At 43.8% G+C, this 20409-nt stretch overlaps 1 protein-coding gene across 2 annotated transcripts in view; it reads left to right on the forward strand.

Annotated features, from left to right (window-relative positions):
- The window catches only part of NELL1 (neural EGFL like 1), a 705206-nt gene that overhangs the window by 92516 nt on the left and 592281 nt on the right, over positions 1–20409 (forward strand). For both annotated transcript variants that reach the window (XM_059709145.1, XM_059709146.1), the window contains exon 4: positions 3102–3272. In XM_059709145.1, coding sequence (XP_059565128.1) covers positions 3102–3272 — 171 coding nt within the window. The remainder of the gene's footprint in view (positions 1–3101; positions 3273–20409) is intronic.

A 20409-nucleotide genomic window follows, 5' to 3' on the forward strand; every position in this document is an offset into this window, starting at 1 on the left:
GATAATGATTAAATCTGGTGAGATTGATCTGCCTCTTTTTTTTTTTTTTTAAAATGATTCCATCTGGTGACCTCTCTGAGCATTTCTCATCATTATTTATTTCTATTTTATTTTTTCATTGTTATTTATTGATGTCATTTCAAGGTCATGTTCATTCCCTCAGCAAGAGCTTATTTGTCGAAGTAAAGTAACTCAGAGATTTCTCGCAATATGTTACTCTTGTTAAGGTCTCAAATTTAAAATCATGCTGATTTTCTGTCTAGGAGCTGTGTTGTCTTGCACGAGGTATTTGATATCTCTGACCATATGTGAACTCCTCTGTAATACAGGGATAATAATATCTCCCTTGAAGAAATGAAATGAGATGTTTATGAAAGCACTTGGCCCACTGCTGGCGCTTGACAGTCACTCATGAAATGCCTTCGGTTCCTTTTTCTTAAGCCAGTTTCTAGTGTTTTATGGAAGAGATAAATATTTTATTTCCTTATTAGTCTCAAAGCATCTTGAGAACAGGATCTATATTTAAATATTTTGGTTTTTTTTTTAGTCCTTCATTGTGTGTTTAGTAATGTCTTGAATAAATTAATGAATGACCAGATAATCTATAAGGTCTTCTTGATCTTTGAGTTCTCTGATTGTTTGATTCTTCTAATGTCCTAACTGCTTGGAGGATCCTCCTAAAATGAGTATCTTCTCTGTTAAGAGACTTCTTCTTTTATAATCTTATCAAATATGGGGCGGGGGGAGTGTCCCTCAGCCCAGCCTGCCCCCTCTCACATACTGGGAGCCCTCAGGCGTTGACCCCTATCACCCTCCAATCACAGGATCGGCCCCTTGCCCAGGCCTGATGCCTCTGGCCTAGGCGTTCGGCCCGGGCAGTGGGGACCCGCAGCTGCAGCGGCCCCGCGATCGTGGGCTTCTCTTTAGGCCCAGGCAAGGGACCCCTAGCTCCTGGGACTGCCAGCTTCGACCGTGCCCAGCTCCCATCGCTGGCTCCACCCCTACTTCCTGCTATCACTGTCCAGGGTGGAAAAGGCGCCTGATTCTCCGATCATGGCTGGGGGGCAGGGCAAAGGCGGCCCCAGGGCCACCTTTGCCCTGCCCCCCAGCTCTTAGCTCCCCCCTAGGTTTCCGATCACTGTCAGTGGCAGGGGGCTTCTTCCTGCTTTCCCTTTCGCCTCCCTGCATTGTGCCTACATATGCAAATTAACCGCCATCTTGTTGGCAGTTAACTGCCAATCTTAGTTGGCAGTTAACTGTCAATCTTAGTTGGCAGTTAATTTGCATATAGCCCTGATTAGCCAATGAAAAGGGTATCGTTGTACGCCAATTACCATTTTTCTCTTTTATTAGTGTAGATAAGTATGTATGTGGGCCCAGGAACCTGCTGCAATCGTATACCTGACCTTGGGCCTGATTCTTTGCCTCCTGCAAATGCATTGGGTCAGAGGCTGGTCTTAACTCTGCTTCCCCTTGCCCTGCTCTCTTGGGAAGATTTCTGTGAAAGATGCTCAAGAAATATGCCTTTTTCTCTGATGTGAGATTTGGGGGTCGTGAATAATAGAGGCTGAGTTTCATGATATATTCATTTTGGTTCTCATAGAAGGTGCATTTCATGTTTTAGATTAAATACAATCTTGCTAATGGGGTCAGGACAACTCAATGGATGAGAGGAGAAGCAGTAGGTCCTTCCAAGTCTGGGGATTGAGCCAGGTGACCTGTCTAGGCGAGTAGTTCTTGAGTTTATATGAATGAGTTGCTGTGAGATAGTGCCAGTTGAGACCATCCTTACTACTTTTTCTCCTGCCTCTGAGATGGGCAGAAAACTGGTAGAAAGTACATAGGCCGTCAACTTGAGACCTGAGTTTAAATCCTGACTTGGGTATGCTGTTGAATTCTATAATCTCAGTTTTATTTTCCTTTAAAGTCTTATGAATGTATTAACAGACTTTGCTGTTTTATATTTTGAGTTTTTAAAAAAATATATATTTTATTGATTTTTTACAGAGAGGAAGGGAAAGGGATAGAGAGTTAGAAACATCGATCAGCTGCCTCCTATACATCCCCCACTGGGGATGTGCCCACAACTATGGTACATGACCTTGATCGGAATCGAACCTGGTACCCTTTAGTCTGCAGGCCGATGCTCTATCCACTGAGCCAAACCAGTCAGGGCCAGAATATCAGTTTTTAATGGTTAAAAAATAATATCAGCCTGGTAGGTTTTTGTAGTGATAAGTTAGATAGTGTATGTTAAAGGCCCAATGCCATGCTTGACAGTGAGATTAAGCTCAGTGATGATGACACATTTCAGGAGAACACAGGAGACAGATGGGTCTGCCACCTGTGAAAGTGGCAGCCCTGCTGTGTGTCTCAGGAGTGTCCCCAAGTCCTGGTTGTGTTTTATGACTGAAGCACCGACCACAGTGGTGGTGCTAAGAGTTTTTCATGGATCTGGAAACATGATCACAATCTGGGAAAAGAAACAACTCAATTGCATGTTTTATTCCAGGATGAGATGATTTGAAATTCTGGTCCATATGTGAGTAGCTTCAGCGTTTCCTCCTCTACATATCTAGGAATAGTGGTCACTTACAGCTTTCTGTACAGGGAGAAGTAAAAGATAAAAAAGCCTTACTAATCTCTTCACTGTCTTCACTCTGTCAGTTTATTTGAATCCCTGATACCCAACATGACTTCTATTTTTCTCTAATTCTTGAAAAAGTAAAAATGGCAGTAATAAAAATAACATAAGTCCATTCCACGTGGTCTTTTTTAGACAATAGAAAGAGGGACCTAACTGTTTTTAGGCATTTAAGAGACACTGCCCAGCGCTTTGCTAATTAGTTTGTGGCCAGTTACATTACAGTGGATCAGTGCCCATTTCAGAGGCTCAAGGTGTGTCACTAAAAGGCCCCTCAGACAGTAGGTGAATTGGGTTCCATGTGGTCCCATTGATTTTGGGATGTAGCTCATTGTGTCATGTTTCACTAATTTTGGATTCTGAGTAACGTGGTTGTAAGCTAGTAAGTAGCAAGGACTGATTCTGCCTGTGATGTCTGGAAGGAAAATAATACCAGTTTTCGTTGCTCTCCATACAGCTATTTTGAACTGGAGAGCAGTGGTCTGAGGGATGAGATCCGGTATCATTACATACATAATGGGAAGCCCAGGACGGAGGCCCTTCCGTACCGGATGGCAGACGGACAGTGGCACAAGCTCGCGCTGTCAGTTAGCGCCTCTCACCTCCTCCTCCACGTTGACTGCAACAGGTACGTCTTTGCCTTTGATCTTTCATCTTTCATGATCTGTCCTGGAAATCGAGCCATGGGAAAGGGGAGAAATCAAGCCCCTCTCAGCTTTGCCGGGAAACAAAAACCAAGGGACCCTCATAGTAATTTAACCTACCGAGTAGGCCATTTAGATGTGCTGAAATGACCAACTGGAAAACGCTAAGAAAACAGTTCATTAGGATGAAACCATATCCTGTGATTAGGAACAAACGTACAAAAGGTTGATTACAGATTGGGGAACAGTAAGTGCACCTCGGTGTACTCCAGGCACCGTCGGAAATTCCATGGAGCTGTGATCACAGTTAACTATGATGTATTGTTGTTCAGTTCATTCCCCTTGGATGCGAATAAGCCAGCCAGGCTCAGAATGAATCTGAGAAGCCTGTGCTACTGAGGCGGCTAATTCCATTTCACTTCGTCAGGCACAGCTTTGCTTAAATATCTTTTCCAAACGGAGGCTTTGTAAGAGGCTGGCCTTTGAACCTTCGATACCATCCATTCTCTGCAGAGGCATGAGCCGTCCAGCTCGTTCGAGGATGGCAGGACTATTTGTGGGGTCTGAGGGTTTCACAGGAGGTGGTGGGTTGGGGCGTGAAGGAAATACTGTACCCCATATCCGTCATTGGTCAGGTTTACTTCCAGCTGAAGAAAGGAGACTGTTGGTCTCCATTGGAGCATTTGCAGCTGGGCAGCTGGGTAATGGTGGTCAAGGGGAATGTTTCCATCTCCCCAGAACCCACTGAAAATCCTTCTGGATAGTGATCTGAGCCCTATTATAGAGAAACGTTTGTATTGCAAGCACTGCCCATGAATCGTTAGTTTTCATTAATGTTACCATCAAAGTGAAAATAACTGTTCAGCCACAGGACTTGCTCCCAGAATAAAGAACAGGCATGTTGGGGACAACCTCCCTTCTGGAACCCAACAGAAGGAGGGATAATCCAAGGTCATTCAGCCCCCTGCTACACTTATTTTAAAAAAATAAATATATTTTTATTGATTTTAGAGAGGAAGGGAGAGGGAGGGAGGGAGGGAGGGAGGGAGAGAGAGAGAGAGAGAAAGAGAGAGAAACATCAGTGATGAGAGAATCATTGATTGGCTGCCTCCTGCACTCCCTACACTGGGGATCAAGCCCACAACCCAGACATGTACCCTGACTGAGAATCGAACCGTGACCTTTTGGTTCATCGGTTGACACTCAACCACTGAGCCATACCAGCTGGGCAGACTGCACTTCTGATGAGGAGATATTTAATGTATTCCCCACTCTAGGTCTGTAGTCTCTTGCAGAAAAGATCTACAAGGGCAAAGAACAGAAACTAGTGTCAGTCTTAAGGGAAGTTCCACCATGTGAAGTGAGTCTTGGTCCGTTTTGATGTCATCTATTTAAGGTACTTTTTAGATTTCTGAAGAATTATCCAGATATAATATGTGTGCATGGACAAAGTCTCCATAGAAACCACTGGCTTTTTACCCTGCAGTCTGGGGCTTGGCAGCTTGAATAAAGCCATCCTCATGCTGCCATCTCCATTTCTACCTTTAAGAGCTCATCATCTCCTTCAATTCTCTAGAGCCAAAGGCTATCTGGTAGTTCTCTTGCCCCCCCCCCCCCCACCACCCATATGGTGCCCAAATGCATGTCCTCCTATGTCCTCAGCCAGAAAGAGGCCTCAAAGCCCTAACTTAGTAATTCCCAACTGAGAACTCCTGGAGACACTGCTCTTTTCTTGTTATGCAATTTTTTGCTTTCTCCTTCCAAAATTTATTCCCCTCCCCCAATATTCTTCTGCCTGGAGAAGAATAAAGAGGAGAGAGGCTATGTCTCTGCTAAGCTAAGGTCTCATGACTTCAGCAATTCTCTGGTCCCCGCGAGATGTCTTCTTCTCCCATCTTCAGCCATATGTTAGCTGTGTAAATTTGGGCACGTTAATTTCTTTGCATCTCAGTTTTTTAAATTTGGAAACTGGAAATAATAATACTAACATATTCTCATAGATGGGAATGTTAAATGATCCATGTAAAGTGCTTAGGGTGGTGCTTGGCCTTTGGTGTTCATTACGTGGTGGTTGTTGACATTATGATTATTTATTCTGCACGTCTCTGGTGCCTCTTTGTCTGCAAACTTTCATTCACGGTATGTCCTTCTTGGCTACCTTGACCTCTCTACCTAGAAAGTTGGGGAGAGTATGGGAGAGGTGGAATCCACAATATATTCTAGGGTCCGCCCTATTGATAAAGAATGGACTGAGGGGCTTATAAATATTCTTTCCCTTCTCTTGAAGTTTTTCATACTTTGGTTCATGCTATAACATGTTGTCCTTTGTGTAAGATCTTGGAGGAGAAAAATAAAGTTGCTGCCTGTTGATGATTCATGGGCCCAGACACAAATGAGTTTTTCAGAAAGGTCAGGGGAAAGAAAGGCCCAGAATGACTGGGCCATAGAAGAGGTAAATTTTGATCTTGGTGTAGGAAGTCTAGAAACATAGTTTCCAAACCTGATTGCATGTAAGAATTATTGGGGAACCTCTAAGAAAATACATGTGAAACCAGGCCCCATGTGACCCACTGGATCAGACCCTGAGGGCTGGAAACTGAGAAGGTATATTTTTAGCAAGCTCTACATGTAGTGTTTCATGCAGGCAGTGAGACTTGATGCATGGACTGGCATTTCAAAACCATGGGGTTAAGTAGAGGGGATAAGCCAGAGGAGAGGCTGGGGTGCAACACATAAATGGGGGTTCCTCAGAAACTAAGTACCTGAAGCAGACCCCAGTAAGGAGGAGGGAAGATTAAGGAGAAGGTAGTGCCTTGTGCACAGAACAAGCTTATGTTCTTCACAAATTTCTTCCTGGCCAGCACTGGCTGAGTAGAGTGGTGGTAGCTCTGGTTTCCTTGTCGAGACACTGGTTTCCTCCTCCTAATCCTGGCCACCCTCCCAGGAGAATGAATTTCACTACAGCTGAATTTTTACTCTAAGCTATACATTTCATCCCATCAGAAGATTCTTCCTTTTTGATTCTTTTTACTTTAGAGTTATGCTATCTTATTTTTCTCTACCTGTCATCCGCTAGAGTCCTACCTGTTAGATGATCAACGGTGATGTGATGGAGAAGATTTATTGCGTGTTGACTGTGTTAGGCACAGTGCTAATTAAGCATTTTACATAATTCATTCACCCCACATTTAGTGCTGTTATTTTTCTCATTTTAAAATGATGGAACGGAGGTTGCATTATGTGTCTGCAATTCCGCTGCTCATCAGTGGCAGTGCTAGGATTCGGACCCAAATCTGATGCATGAGTGTCTGCTCTAGCCCCTCTGCTCTTCAGTGGGGACCATTGGCCCTGGACTTGGAACTGAGAAAAGGCAAGAGCTCGGTGCAGTGTGAGCAGTTTGCTCCTCTCTAGTATTTTCCTCCTACATGTTTTTTGTTGCTGATCATTGGAGTTGTTCAGTAAGATGTGGAATCTTATGAACAGAACCCATTGCATTGTCATGGGGTGGTGAAGGACCCTGTATGTATTGGGTACTTACAACAGGCTAATTAATGTTCTCAGCATGATATTCCTTAGGATAGCCATGTGGAGACACTTTTATTAGTCCCAGATTTGGAATTAAAAGGCTCAGAGAAGATAAGCAACTCGGTCTCAATCACATAATGTAATAAGCATAGAGCCAAAACTTTGAACTGGGATCACCCCACCCCTCCATGCCCCCTGTGTAACTCATGTGCTTCCCAGGACATAGTCACGGCCACACCAGGGAGCCTTCCCAGGGGAGAGCTGCTGCAGAAGGTGCGGGGATCATAAGAACATGTGAAAATAGGTGGAAATAATTTCCCAGGCACCTCCATTGCTCTGAAGCACTGCATGTGTGGTAGGATTTTCCACCTTTTTAAGGACAGAATTGAGAAACAGAGCCTTATTTGACCTGATTACACAAATTGTCAAAGGAAAGCGACTGCTATTTTTGTCAGCAGTTCAACACTTTCTGCCTGCTACCAAGACTGACACCTTTCTCTCAGCTCCAGCTGTTTAGCTGGGCCTAACTAAAAGCTCCCGAAGTGTGGGCAGCAGCTTACCTCAAGCTAGAAACATGAAAGGAATCATTCAGTCGGGTGGCCAGACTGCTTATCTCCACTGCTGTGGGTTTTCCACCTACTACCTTTATATTAATAGTTTCCAACAAAGTCTAGAGAGACCTGGCCTCACCTTCCTCAGATTCTCCCTCTCCATTCCCAGCTCACCCGGCAGCCTGTCCCCATCACTCAAAGCTCAGATCCATTGATGAGCGATTAGTGCCCAAATGTTCTTTCTCCTTCACCACAAAAGGAATTTTCGTTCCTTGTCTTTATTTGGTGATTTTTAATGATCCCTCAACCCATCACATTAATGTACTGGATGCACTATCCCTGCCAGCTTGTGGAGGGTACAGAGTCCTTGCCATCTGGAAGTTCATAGCTTATTCATTCAGTCATTTTTAAACTCTGAAACCTCCAGGCCCACAACAGTGACCAGCCCTGCTCCCTGGATTCAGAGAAAGCGCGGACTCGGACTGAGCCTTGTGTGCAGGCTGAATTGACAGCGCCTATTAGCAGCTGAGCAGTGGAGAGAACTGCAAATAGTCACTCCCAGCATCTGGTCTTGAAGTGACAGTGGAGCTGAGGTTCTTGACAGCTAAGGGTTGGACTCAAAGGTGTTGGTAATTGAATGGTACATTCACCTAGCCTTCGGTAGCACATTTTGCCATATGCAGTGTCCTCACTCTAAGCCAACCTCCTCTTCCCCCAGTGCTGGGAAAAATTCTCTCCCACAGTCACATTGCAACCGAGCTCTGAACTCTTGCCTCATTAGTTCAGACTGTGCAAGTGTGTGCAGTGTGCACACACACACACACACACACACCCTCCCCCCCACCACACACCCCTGCATATTTTTTTTTAAGGAAACAGATAATTTTTTTAAATTTTTAAATATATTTTATTGATTTTTTACAGAGAGGAAGGGAGAGAGATAGAGAGTCAGAAACATCGTTGAGAGAGAAACATCGATCAGCTGCCTTCTGCACATCCCCCACTGGGGATGTGCCCGCAACCCAGGTACATGCCGTTGACCGGAATCGAACCTGGGACCTTTCAGTCCGCAGGCTGACGTTCTATCCACTGAGCCAAACCGGTTTCGGTACCCCTGCATATTGACAGTCACTCTGACAAGGGGTTAACTCAGTGATTATAGTTTAGACAATAAACATATGAGATTTTACGTGTAACACATGCTGTCTTTTTCACTGAGGAGCACATTCAATTTTTGCATATGCAGAATCAGAAAAATAAACTTACTGTAAGTCACTGAACAAGTCAGTAATTCAAGGTGTCTGTCTAACATTTCAGAGTAACTCCAGGATGTGAGCATCTGCTTATAGCTCTAGGTTTTCATTATGAACTATGAGGATATGGCATCTTACTTTCGAGGGAGCTCCTGAAGTATTTACAAACATCTTGTTAGAACTCCCATTCCCTAAGGTAGTTAAGCAACATGTATAATGTACTGCTTTGATTTCATACCAACATTTTCATTTACAATCAGGAGAGGGAAGTTAAGAAATGACTGTCAAAGGTTACAGCTTCTAAGAGAGCCAGGCCAAGACTCTCAATCTCCTGATTCCCGCACTGATATATTATTCATGTCACGAACAGGAACACATGCCCAAGACTCATCATCAAATGGACTAAAATTAAATTGAGAAGCCAGTGTATGCCTCCTGTCCAGCTAACCCAACAGCTCCAGACCCTCTGTCCAGGAAGATATGACAAGCGAGTTAGGAAGACAGGACATCCCTGTGTGTAAATTTAAGTAACAGTGTAAGAGGTCACAAGAGAATACATGATGGATTACTGGATTCTTGGTAGAGACAATCAGGTCTGGGAGATCACAGAAGGGAGAGCTCCTGGGGACGTGGAAGAGCCTCTTCATTTCTTACCACCCCAAGTGAGAGCGCATGACAATTTCTGCAGCTTCAGTTTTGCCAGTGTGTGATTTGATTGTGTGTCAGTCACATAAGAATTGTACTTGGAATGAGGTTCATCTTGTAAGTATTACAAAGCCAATCATAGGGTCAGTGAGAGAAGAGTGTATATGGGAGAGTGGTATCAAGTTGGCAGTGAGGGAAAGCCTGTAGGGAGAGACAGACTCCTGTCCATACCAATAAAATACAACGCAAAATGTGTCTGAAGGCATGTAGATGAAATCACTAGGAGTAGGAAATGCCATCTTATCTTCCTCTCTATCCTAATATAGCTTGGGCCCCGTGTATGCAATAAAGTGCCAGCTTGTTAAGCTACCCATGGCCGCAAGTACCCAATAAACCCCTGTGTAAAGCGATGATTCTACTGTGTTTCTTTTTAGTCTTTTCCACTTGCAACTTTGAAAGCCTGGAGTACAGGTTGCCAGGAGAAATTTTACTGAGTGGGAAAATTCATTTGTTATAATTTCCTGGGTCGCCTAAATAAAAGATGCACTATTTGCTTTTCTACTTTGAAATTTTGGCTTTTAGCACAGAGGTATTCTGGACTGAAAACTTGAGCTGAGAAGAAATTAAGTTTGTATGCCCCGGGAAAGTTATTTATTTCACTCTCTAGGTATATAATAAGGGGCTAGGACTAGGTGATTTCCAACTTTGACCTGGGCACCTCAGATACTAAATTAAGTAAAGGGCATGCACTTCTCTCTCCCCCCACCCCCTTGCCCACACACCTTCAGGACTATGGAGAGCAACTCAGTGTGCCATCTTCATAGAGCCACTTTTGTAGTAGACCACCAGGGGGGTTGAATCATCTGAATTGAAATGTGGGTAGACAGTGCAACATGCTATTAGTGAGCAAAGACTACTTAACCTAGATGACTATCTCTTTTATTCTCACTTGCATCCTCCTTGCTGGAGTAAATGCCAAATATGCATTTTTGGAGGCTAAGGGATGTTGGTGTCTTGTTCTCTCCACCATGTACTCCAGTGTTCATTGCCCCAGACATGTGACAGTGGACAGCCTTTGGGGATGGGTGGGGTATGGGCATGCAGCTTCCCTGGCCATGGGGACCTTGGTAGTTTGGTGACTTACAAGATAGAGCAGTGTACTGTAGCCAGCAGATGATGGATAGTTGTACTGTTGAAAGACATAACACATCCTCTGAAGAGGAAAAAATACTTTGCGGCCAAACTGTAGAGATTTAAATAGTGGAAGAGAATGAATCTAAAGATCAAGGTAGCCAATGTAATACATTCAAAGTTATAGATCCTTTGGCAAAGTAGGGAGTGGTTGTTAATTGTTCAAACATTACTGTGTTGGATGTTTTATTCTACTGACTTCCCCCCACCACTTCTGCCCATGCTGTGTACCCTGTGGCTTATTAATTTCAACCTCCTTAGGTGGGTTCCAAGTTTAACTTTACCCTGTCTTGTAATGACATCAGTAGAAGACCTTTTCTCATTTCAAGAACCTTTATTTTTTCCACTTGTTCCCTGATGGGTTTAAATATACCTTTGGTTAACCATGGCCTCAATGGCAGACAGAGGTAGGAGGTGAAAAGATTAATTGAAGTGGATGACGAGAGAGTGCCCTACATCTCACCCTAGCATCCTGTACTCTCAGGCTTTCAAAGTTGCAAATAGAAAGAAATAAAATAGAATAAAACTTTACATGGGGGTTTGCTGGCTACCTGAGGCGATGAGTAGATTAACAAGAAGGCACTTTATCGCATACATGGGGCCCAAGCTATATTAGGATAGAGAGGAAGATAAGATAGCAGTGTCCTCACTCTAAGCCAACCTCCTAGTGATTTTATTTACATGCCTTCAGACACATTTTGCATTGTATTGTATCTGTATGGACCTGGTCTGTACAGGACAAATGGAAGGGAAATAGGCTGTAAGAGAAATAAATGTTTTCTTGTAGGAAAAGATATAGATGCTTGCATCTTTATTATTATAATTTTACTCTGTCCTTTTGTGATGGATATGCATGGTTATTTTTGTTTTACAGGAAAGCAAAGAAAAATAAAAAGTCAAACCAGAACAATACATATTATGAAACCTATATTTAAAAAAATGTACATTTATACATTAGTTGTCTCTGTTCCTTTATGCCTCACTCATTAGAAAAGAGCATTGGGGGATAAAAAATGCATGAGCCATGAGCACTTTTTAATTGAAAAAAATTCCAAATATGCATTAGTTTTCTACTTAGACCAAGGGTACTGATATTACCATTGAAAGGAATTGATTTTGCACACTACCGTAAAGAAATTCATCTATCTCTATGGAAACTTTAATTAAATTAATGTTATAAATAATCACAGCCAGAGCAGTTGGAAGCAAGGAAACAAATTTATAGCTGTCCTTGTCTGCTGTTCTTCTTTGAGGGGATCTTGTAAGGATGGGGTGTGAGGCTTGGAAGAAAAAAGTTTCTCTGCTCTCTTTCTCCAGCTCTGACCTCAAATCCAATTGACTTTTGGACCTCAGTTCATCCTTCGGAACTTCTTGTGAGTGCCTCTCCCGGCAGTAGTTCCAGAGCCATTAAACCAGCGGGTTAATGTGCCCGGGCCCTCACCTGAGGGTTTTCCTGGGCAATTAGAGTGGAAATAATTTCCCTTCTCCTCCCAGGGTCTGCGTGATGCCATCTCTAACTCTTACCCAGGAATGTCACGCTACATCTGTACTCATTAATGTCCATTAGTCTGAGGGCATCGCTTTCCTGACAGCGAATTTCACACATAGGAACTCACAGGCTTGACGGAGGTGGGGTGGGAGGGCATCAGCTGGCTTCTTTGGGACACTCAGAGTGCCCGTATGACCCAGCATGGGGTTTTATTTCCACTGGAGGTAAACAGCTGTGTTATGTCCTGGTATGTCCTCAGCAGGACACCTGATTCACTCGGTTGCTCAGTGCACTTTTTCTAACACCTGCTCTCCAGCTCTGATGCTGTCACTGAAGCATAAGCAAGGAAGGAGTTGGGGAATGCATGATACACTTTTCTTGAATTCTTTTTTTTAAAATATATTTTATTGATTTTTTACAGAGAGGAAGGGAGAGAGATAGAGAGCCAGAAACATCGATGGGAGAGAAACATCAATCAGCCGCCTCCTGCACATCTCCTACTGGGGATGTGCCCACAACCCAGGCACATGCCCCTGACTGGAATCGAACCCGGGACCCTTCAGTCCGCAGGCCGACGCTCTATCCACTGAACCAAACCAGTTTCGGCAAATTCTTTGCATTTTGTCGTCAGAAGCCCAACACCCTTCAAGGGAAGCTCAGACTTTTTGCTCAGCTTTTAACTGAGTTGAGGTTAGTGTTTTCTGTGTCATTAGGGATGATGTCTATATTTACTTGATCTTTCCTATAGCCCTTGGGGGTGAGCTATTGCATCATTAGGGAGAAGTGACTTGTCCAGGGGTTCACACTAAGTCAGGGGCAGCTAGAGATCAGGGGTCCTTCCTTAGTTCTCTTTCAGGCAGTTTATTCTCTACCAGTCCCTCCCCCTTCTTTTAACCTTCTCTTCCTCCTCTTCCTTCCTCTTGTCAGCACCCCGTGTGACAAGGTAACACTTTTAACTTCTCATGGAAAACAGTCTGAGGCAGCAATTTTCAACCCTTTTCATCTCATGGCACACATACACTAAATACAAACATTCTGAGGCACACCAAACAATATTTTTTGCTGATCTGATCAAAAATGGGTATAATTTTGACTCATTCCCACCAGATGGCTATTGTTGTGTTGCCTATTGTTATTTTTTTATTTGATAATCTAAGGGGAAAGAGATTGGTGCCCCTGACTAAATAGTAAGGTATTGCATGTTTTAAAAATTCCTGCAGTACACCAGTTGAAAATCACTGCTGTAAGGCATCCCATTTATAAACTGAAACAAAGGCCAAGTTTGATGTATTATTTTCTGAGACGGGGATGCTGCTCACCTCATGCGGCTACCTTCCTGTTGGATCAAGATCTGCCTCATTATATATTCCAACCACTGTTGGTCTTTAGTCTCTAGAAGGCTTATGTGGTGTTATTTTTAGATTTAAAGACTCTCCCTTTTCCCTAGAATCTAGAGTGTTGATCGACAGGTTCCCGACCCCAATACCACAGAGATAATGTTGGGTCAGGCCTTCAAACGGCCCGTCCTCCTCCTATGATTTGTATGCCTTGTATGTGCCTCGGTGCTGATGTGTAATGGCCAAGGACCTAATCTTAAATCATGACTGACTGCAAATGAGCCGTTCGGCTATTTCTTAAAATGTGAAATAGATGCATTACGTTGGTCTCCAGTGTTACACGGGTGGTTTTACACAGCTCCAATATAAATTTTGATATTCCTATTTCAAGGTGGTAAACTGTGTTCTTTAAGGTGACTTCACAATCACAAGGTCACATTAAAAACTCCTGGTGGTGAAGTAAATGGTTGGGTGGTGGGGGACCTCATTTAGGTGGGCATTTGTTCTTATTGCTTCTTTTATTGCTATCTAATTAGATACATCCCAGAGCAGTGATGGCGAACCTTTTGAGCTCGGCTTGTCAGCATTTTGAAAATCCCTAACTTAACTCTGGTGCCGTGTCACATATAGAATTTTTTTGATATTTGCAACCATAGTAAAACAAAGACATATTTTTGATATTTATTTTATATATTTAAATGCCATTTAACAAAGAAAAATCAACCAAAAAAATGAGTTCGCGTGTCACCTCTGACATGCATGTCATAGGTTCGCCATCACTGTCCTAGAGCCTGCAGGAATTCATAGGAAATAGGTGAGCACATTGAATTCTGAGGAATTTTCATGATGGCAGTTTTCCTTGAGCATATGGGTGATCTACAAGGACTTCCCACTGCAAATACGATCACCATGTTCCTTTCCCACTCCAATATTCACATAAGCTCATTTAATGGTCTCCTTTAGTTTTAGGCTAAAGGTCACAATGCTTAATATAGTGTACGAAAATTTTGCAGTCTGGTCTGTGTTTCTTTATTGCATTGGATTTCCCATTCCTTTGACTTCAAGTTCTCTTAGTTTTAAAGTGTATCATGTCCATTTAAGCCACAGGATCTCTCTACATGCTAGTTCTAGCATGTCAAATTTGCTTTAACTTATCTTTAATTTTCATGACAAAAGAAAGAAGTCTCTTGTCTGTTTCACATTTTTTTTTTTTAATATTGTTTATTGCTTTCAGAGAGGAAGGGAGAGATAGAAACATCAATGATGAGAGAGAATCACTGATTGGCTGCTTCCTGCACGCCCCCCGCTGGGGATTGAGCTCACAACGCAGAATGGAACCGTGACCTCCTGGTTCGTAGGTGGATGCTCAACCACTGAGCCATGCGGGCCCGTGTTTCACATTTTTATTATAGAATAGTGTTCATTTTATTTAGAGTAATTTTTTAAAAATATGTTTTATTGATTTCAGAGAGAAAGTGAGAGGGAGAGAAAGCGAGAAATATCAATGGTGAGAGAGAATCATTGATTGACTCTCTCATGCACACCCCACACTGAGGATCGAGCCTGCAACCCAGGCATGTGCCCTGACTGGGAATCGGACTGTGTCCTCCCAGTTCATAGGGTGACACTCAACCACTGAGTCATGTCAGCCAGGCTATTTAGAGTAGCTTTTGATCATTTGATTGCTGCCTGCCTTTCCCATGGGCTGTAAGCACCCCAAGAGCTCACTGTTGTATCTGCGATGTATATTATAGCCCTGCCACATAACAGGTAGTCAACAGATTGGTGATTCCTGGATGAATGTATAAATGGAAGAGCTCTGACCTAGGGCTCTGTATTTGTGGCTTTTGGCTTGTGATTCCAGCCTTCTAGATGATTTCATTAATTCAGTCCTCTTGTTCTTTGCCTCGATCTCCTCATCCCAGAGAACGGGCATCACCTCTTCCCAGTCTGCTTGTACAGGGTTATTGTGAAGATCAAATGAGAACCTGCATGGGAATGTGTGTTGTAAATTTTAATGTGCTTTTTAAATATCAAGTGAAAGGAATGGTGAAGTAATCCTAGCGTTTCTGCTTTGAACTTCTGAGGATTATCCTTTTTTTGAGGAAGGCAGTTAATCTATAAAAGGCTTTTGGTGATTTCCCAGTGTGATTCACAGCACCAGGTGAACTGTGCCTTGCTCTCAGGTTGAATGTATATGCTGGAGGGAGCTCTGGCCGGCATGAGGGAGTGGAGGCGATTTACAGAGAGGGTAGGAGCATACGCCCATCCCCCGGTGGATGAGGGCACGTGCCCCCTCTGCTGGAAAGCAAGCACTTTTGGGCACATGTGTTTGTGTGTTGACTGTATGGTGGGCATATCACCATCATGAAATTCTGTGGGTGTGCTTCTTAAAACTGCATTTGGGGCCCACAGTAGGGGTCTCCCCTGAAACTCATTAAATTACTAGTAAACTTTTGGGTAGGGTTTCATGAGTGTCCTATGCTGTGGTTTTTTTTTTTTTTTTTTTTTTTGGTCCTATTTTTTTCTTTAATTTGTTTTTAAATTATGAATGGTGCTTGCCTGTTTCAGAAAATTAAAAAAAAAAAAGAACCACATATACAGGAAGTTATAAGAAGAGAAATTCTAAGGAACAATGTGAAGGTTGGGGTGAAAATTTTTGCAGTATAGGTATGTTTTAGCTTTATGTAATGGGATATCTAAAACTTGTTATAATGCATTCCCCATGTAAATTACAAAATATGTAATAAGACTACTGAGTAACATAAAAATATGAAAGGTGCAAGCTATTTAAAACCAGGCAGTACCCATCACCCTGCCCTTATTCCATTCCACGGAAGTGATTATTAACAATTTTATTTCCCTTCTCTAGATTTTTTCTTTGCATATGCAAACACATTTTTTTTCAATAATGAGACAGCCCTATATGCATTGTTCTTCAATATGCTTTTTCATTTCACTGAATAAAGCCCGATAGACCACTGATGAGCAGCAGGAATGTATTCAGGAGGAATGGGGGCTGCTCTGTTTCTTGTAGGAAGTCTGGGCAGCTCTGTGCCGGGTGGTGTGTGGAGCAGCATTCACCTCCAGGCCTCTAGCCTCCTGCTTTGGGCTGTAATCCATGCCTCTGGCCAGTCACACGCAGCAGTGACTATAGAAATGAGGCAGGGGCCACGTGTCCCTGCCTCTGGGTCAGCGTGCCCTGTCTCAGCCGTGTATCGAGGTGCAACGATGGCAATTAGCCTGTGCTGAGATGGGAGTTACAAGATTCAAGCGGGTAGGTGATGAGGGTCAGTTGCTCCGAGCACAGGCATCATGCTACATCTTATTTTGTGTGGCTGAAGGGAAGCCGATGCTTGTCCCGGGTCAGGCAAGGAGTCAATGTGCTTAGTGGCTGAGCGCACAAGCTTTTGGAGTTGGACAGCCCTGAGCTTCAACTCTGGCTTTGCCACTAGCTTCGTGGGGGAAGGGGTCACCATGATCCTCATAGACCAGCCGTTCTCAACCTGTGGGTCCCGACCCCTTTGGGGGTTGAACGACCCTTTCACAGGGGTTGCCTAAGACCATCGGAAAACACATATATAATGACATATTGTTTTTGTGATTAATCGCTATGCTTTAATTATGTTCAATTTGTAACAATGAAATTGGGGGTCACCACAACATGAGGAACTGTATTAGAGGGTCGTGGCATTAGGAAGGTTGAGAACCACTGCCATAGACCCTTGGCGAATTACTTAACTTTTCTAAGCCTCAGTCATCACATATGGCTAATAATAATGCCTCCCTCATGAGATTGGAATGAAAAGTGACAATGTTCATGCATTTGATAGGGCTCTCCTGGTTGCAAATAACAGAGGCTTAAGCTCTAGGGGCATATAGTGTTCCCGTAAGCAGGAAGTATAGTGGAGATAGTGTCTGAAATGAGTTGATGCTCGGACATGTCATCTGGGCCTGTGCATCCTTTATATCCTTCTACCTGTCATCCCTGGCATGCTTTCCCCTGGCAGAGGGGGAAGGGGTCACCATGATCCTCATAGACCAACCATCCTTCCTACCATGGAGCTGGCACAGTGTTCCTTCCACAGAACTGAGGCACTTTGAGCAAAGAAGAGGAGGAAGTGGCCCTTGGGTAGGCTGTGAACAGTGGCACCAGCATGTAAATAGTTGAGCCCCATGCCTAGAGTTCAGTCTGCACCTCCATGCTGCTGCTGCTGCTGAATTTGACCATGATGATTCTCCTTCTGTGAAGCAGAGTGAGCAGGAAGACAAATCCAAGGAGATGATGTCAGTATCTGGTTGATTGGTGGTCATTAGTATACATGGCTCTTCCTGCCATCAGGCCGTCTTCAAGGCCATGATCAAATGGAGGAGAGAATGTGAGCCAGTTGGAGAAGCCATCCTGCTCCCGCCTCTGCCATCCGTCAACCCTGTTGGTAGGGGCAGCTCTTGTTAGGCTGTCACTTTGGGAAACCTGGTCCCTCCTCCTCTGCCTGAAGCTGTGGCCCTCTGGCTGGTCCTGTAAACACAGCCCCCCATCCCACAATGTGCCATGGAGGCCTATCTCAGCCAGTGTCCGATTACAGCTTTGCCCAGGCCTGCCTTCCCACATCCTCTGCCTCCTCGTCCTCTCTTCTTGGTCCGCTGATCCCTGGCTTTTGATGCCTGCTTCTCCATTTGATTGGTTTGCTGGATTCTTTCTCGAAGCTTCACAGCTCCCTTGCCAGCCCCACTCCACAGCTCCCCTGCCAGCCCCACTCCACAGCTCCCCCTGGGAGGACAGCTCTTTCTGTTCTCAGGGGAGATCAAGAACTTGCCTTTGCCAGTTCCCTGATGTTGACTCCTTGCCTTATCTCGATTTTTTAATTTTTCCTACTATATGTAAACTATAAGTTGGATCCCCAGCTTGGCAGGGATGCTACTTACCTCCTCTGGAGTTAGAGTCATGCCGCAATGCAGTCGACATCTGCAGATGGGTTTAAGGCTTGGGGGTGATTCTGAAATCTGCAGTCCAGATTTCCACAGAGAAGGAAATGAATGCAACCTTTACCATACCCGCGAAGCTGTTTAACATACAAATTATGTGACTGAGCCTTGCCTTAAAGCTCATGCTTGCTAAGTGTCACATGAAAAAGGTGACCCGATATTTGCAAGGTGAGCAATCGCTTCAGAAGGGGGTGTGCTTAGGTATTGGCTCCAGTCTTCCCTCCAGGAGGAGACAGTGGATGGTGGAGAAGCTTTGGAGCCTGGGCATGGTGTCTTCTCTCTATTCTCTTCTCCACTCTGCTCTGTATCCTAGCAGGCTGACCCGTGTCCTAGCAGGCTGGCCCGTGTCCTAGCAGGCTGACCTGTGTCCTAGCAGGCTGACCCGTGTCCTAGCAGGCTGGCCTGCATGGGCTGCACCTGGGGGCTCCTTTGCCACCTAGAGACCTTTGGATGTCATCAGCAGGGAAAATAGGCAGGAGGGAGGAGAGGGTCTCTATTCCTCTGGCTCCTTCTCTGTGGGGTTACCTTGGGTTGGCTGTGCCACAGGACTGTAAGCCATAGGTCCTATTAGGTGGCCTTTTTTGGGTTCCCTGCCTTTTCAAGCATAAGAAAGAAGAGTCCCCAGTTCTTTATTAAAAAGTACAAACTCTGTTGTAGTGTACCATTCCTTGTTGATCTACTTTCTGCCCATACTTCTGTAAATAATTCCTTTAATATCTTATAGTAATTACCTTTTCCATGGAGGTTATGTTCCATGACCCCAAATGGAAGCCTGATACTTGAATAGTAGCAAGCCATATATATACTGTTTTTTCCTATACATATATACCTAAAGTTTAATTTATAAATTAGAAACAGTAAAAGATTAAAAACTGTAATAAAACAATTATAAGAATATACTGTAATAAAACTTATATGAATGTATAACTTTTCTCTCTCACTCAAAATATTTCATGGTGACAATTCCTTCCCTGCAGTAACTGGCTTGGTGTCCCTCATTTCCTTGCTGAGGTCTTCATGTAGCCTCAGTGCTCTCTGGCTTAACGCACTGCTGTCCATTAGAACACATTTTCTGTGCATGGCTTCCACCTACAGATTTAATGCTTTTTCTGTGTTAACTAGGTACTTACCACATACTGTGATCATAACTTTTATAGTTTGAATTGCAACAGAAAAACTAGCACAAATTTCTTTTTCCTTCTTTACAATTTTATGGACAAAGATTGGTTCTTACTGTAGACCTCAGTAACCTTAACATATGTTTCCCACTCCCCCCCGCCCCCCTTTTCTTATTAAGCTGAGAAGGAAGCACTTCACAGCTTCTCTTGGGCGTATCTGAATTGCCAGCATCACTACTTTTGCACTCTGGAGCCATTATTAAATGAAATAAGTGTGACTTGAACACAAGCATTGCCATACCTTGGTGGGCAGTGTATAGAGAGCGTGGACATGCTGGACAAAGGGTTGATTCACTTCCCAAGTGCGACGGAGTGGAACAGTGTGAGATTTCATCACACTATCAAACTAGTGCACAATTTAAAACTTATGATTTATTTCTGGAATTTTCCACTTACTATTTCCAGACCACATTTGACTGTGGGTAAGTGAAATCATAGAAAGCGAAACCGTGTCCTAGGGGAGAGTAGAGTACTGTATTCTCTTTTCAAATTGCCACATCTCAGTATACAGGTTTCCTCTGCCCTCTGAAAGTAGAGAGTTCTTATGAAAACTTTCCTAAGCAAAAATGGCAAAAAGCGAAGACTAGCCCCCGCTTTCCAAAGGTTTGCATTGCCCCACTTCATCCTTATGAGTGTCTTACATTAGTACCTGTTTCCGCTAACCAAGAGAAATCCAAAGAGGAATTTCACTATTACAGTAAAGCCGTTGTTGTACTAATGCAGGCCTTTCATAAAAGTGAAGTCGTGTAACACAAACTTTCAGAAAGCAGGGCATACCTGGAATGGCTATTTGCCACTGGGACCCTGACCGCTAGAGGTTCCAAGTCAGAAACCCCGAATCAATCCTGGGCTTCACCATTTCCCAGCTGTGTACACTCAGGTGAGTTCCTTAACCTCTTAGAGTCCTGCATTTCTCGTCAATAAAACGCGGGTGGCAGCATTCCTTGCTTCTGTCCACCTCACCAG

Source organism: Myotis daubentonii, chromosome 9 (genome assembly GCF_963259705.1).
Source record: "Myotis daubentonii chromosome 9, mMyoDau2.1, whole genome shotgun sequence".
In the NCBI taxonomy this organism is placed as follows: Eukaryota; Metazoa; Chordata; class Mammalia; order Chiroptera; family Vespertilionidae; genus Myotis; species Myotis daubentonii.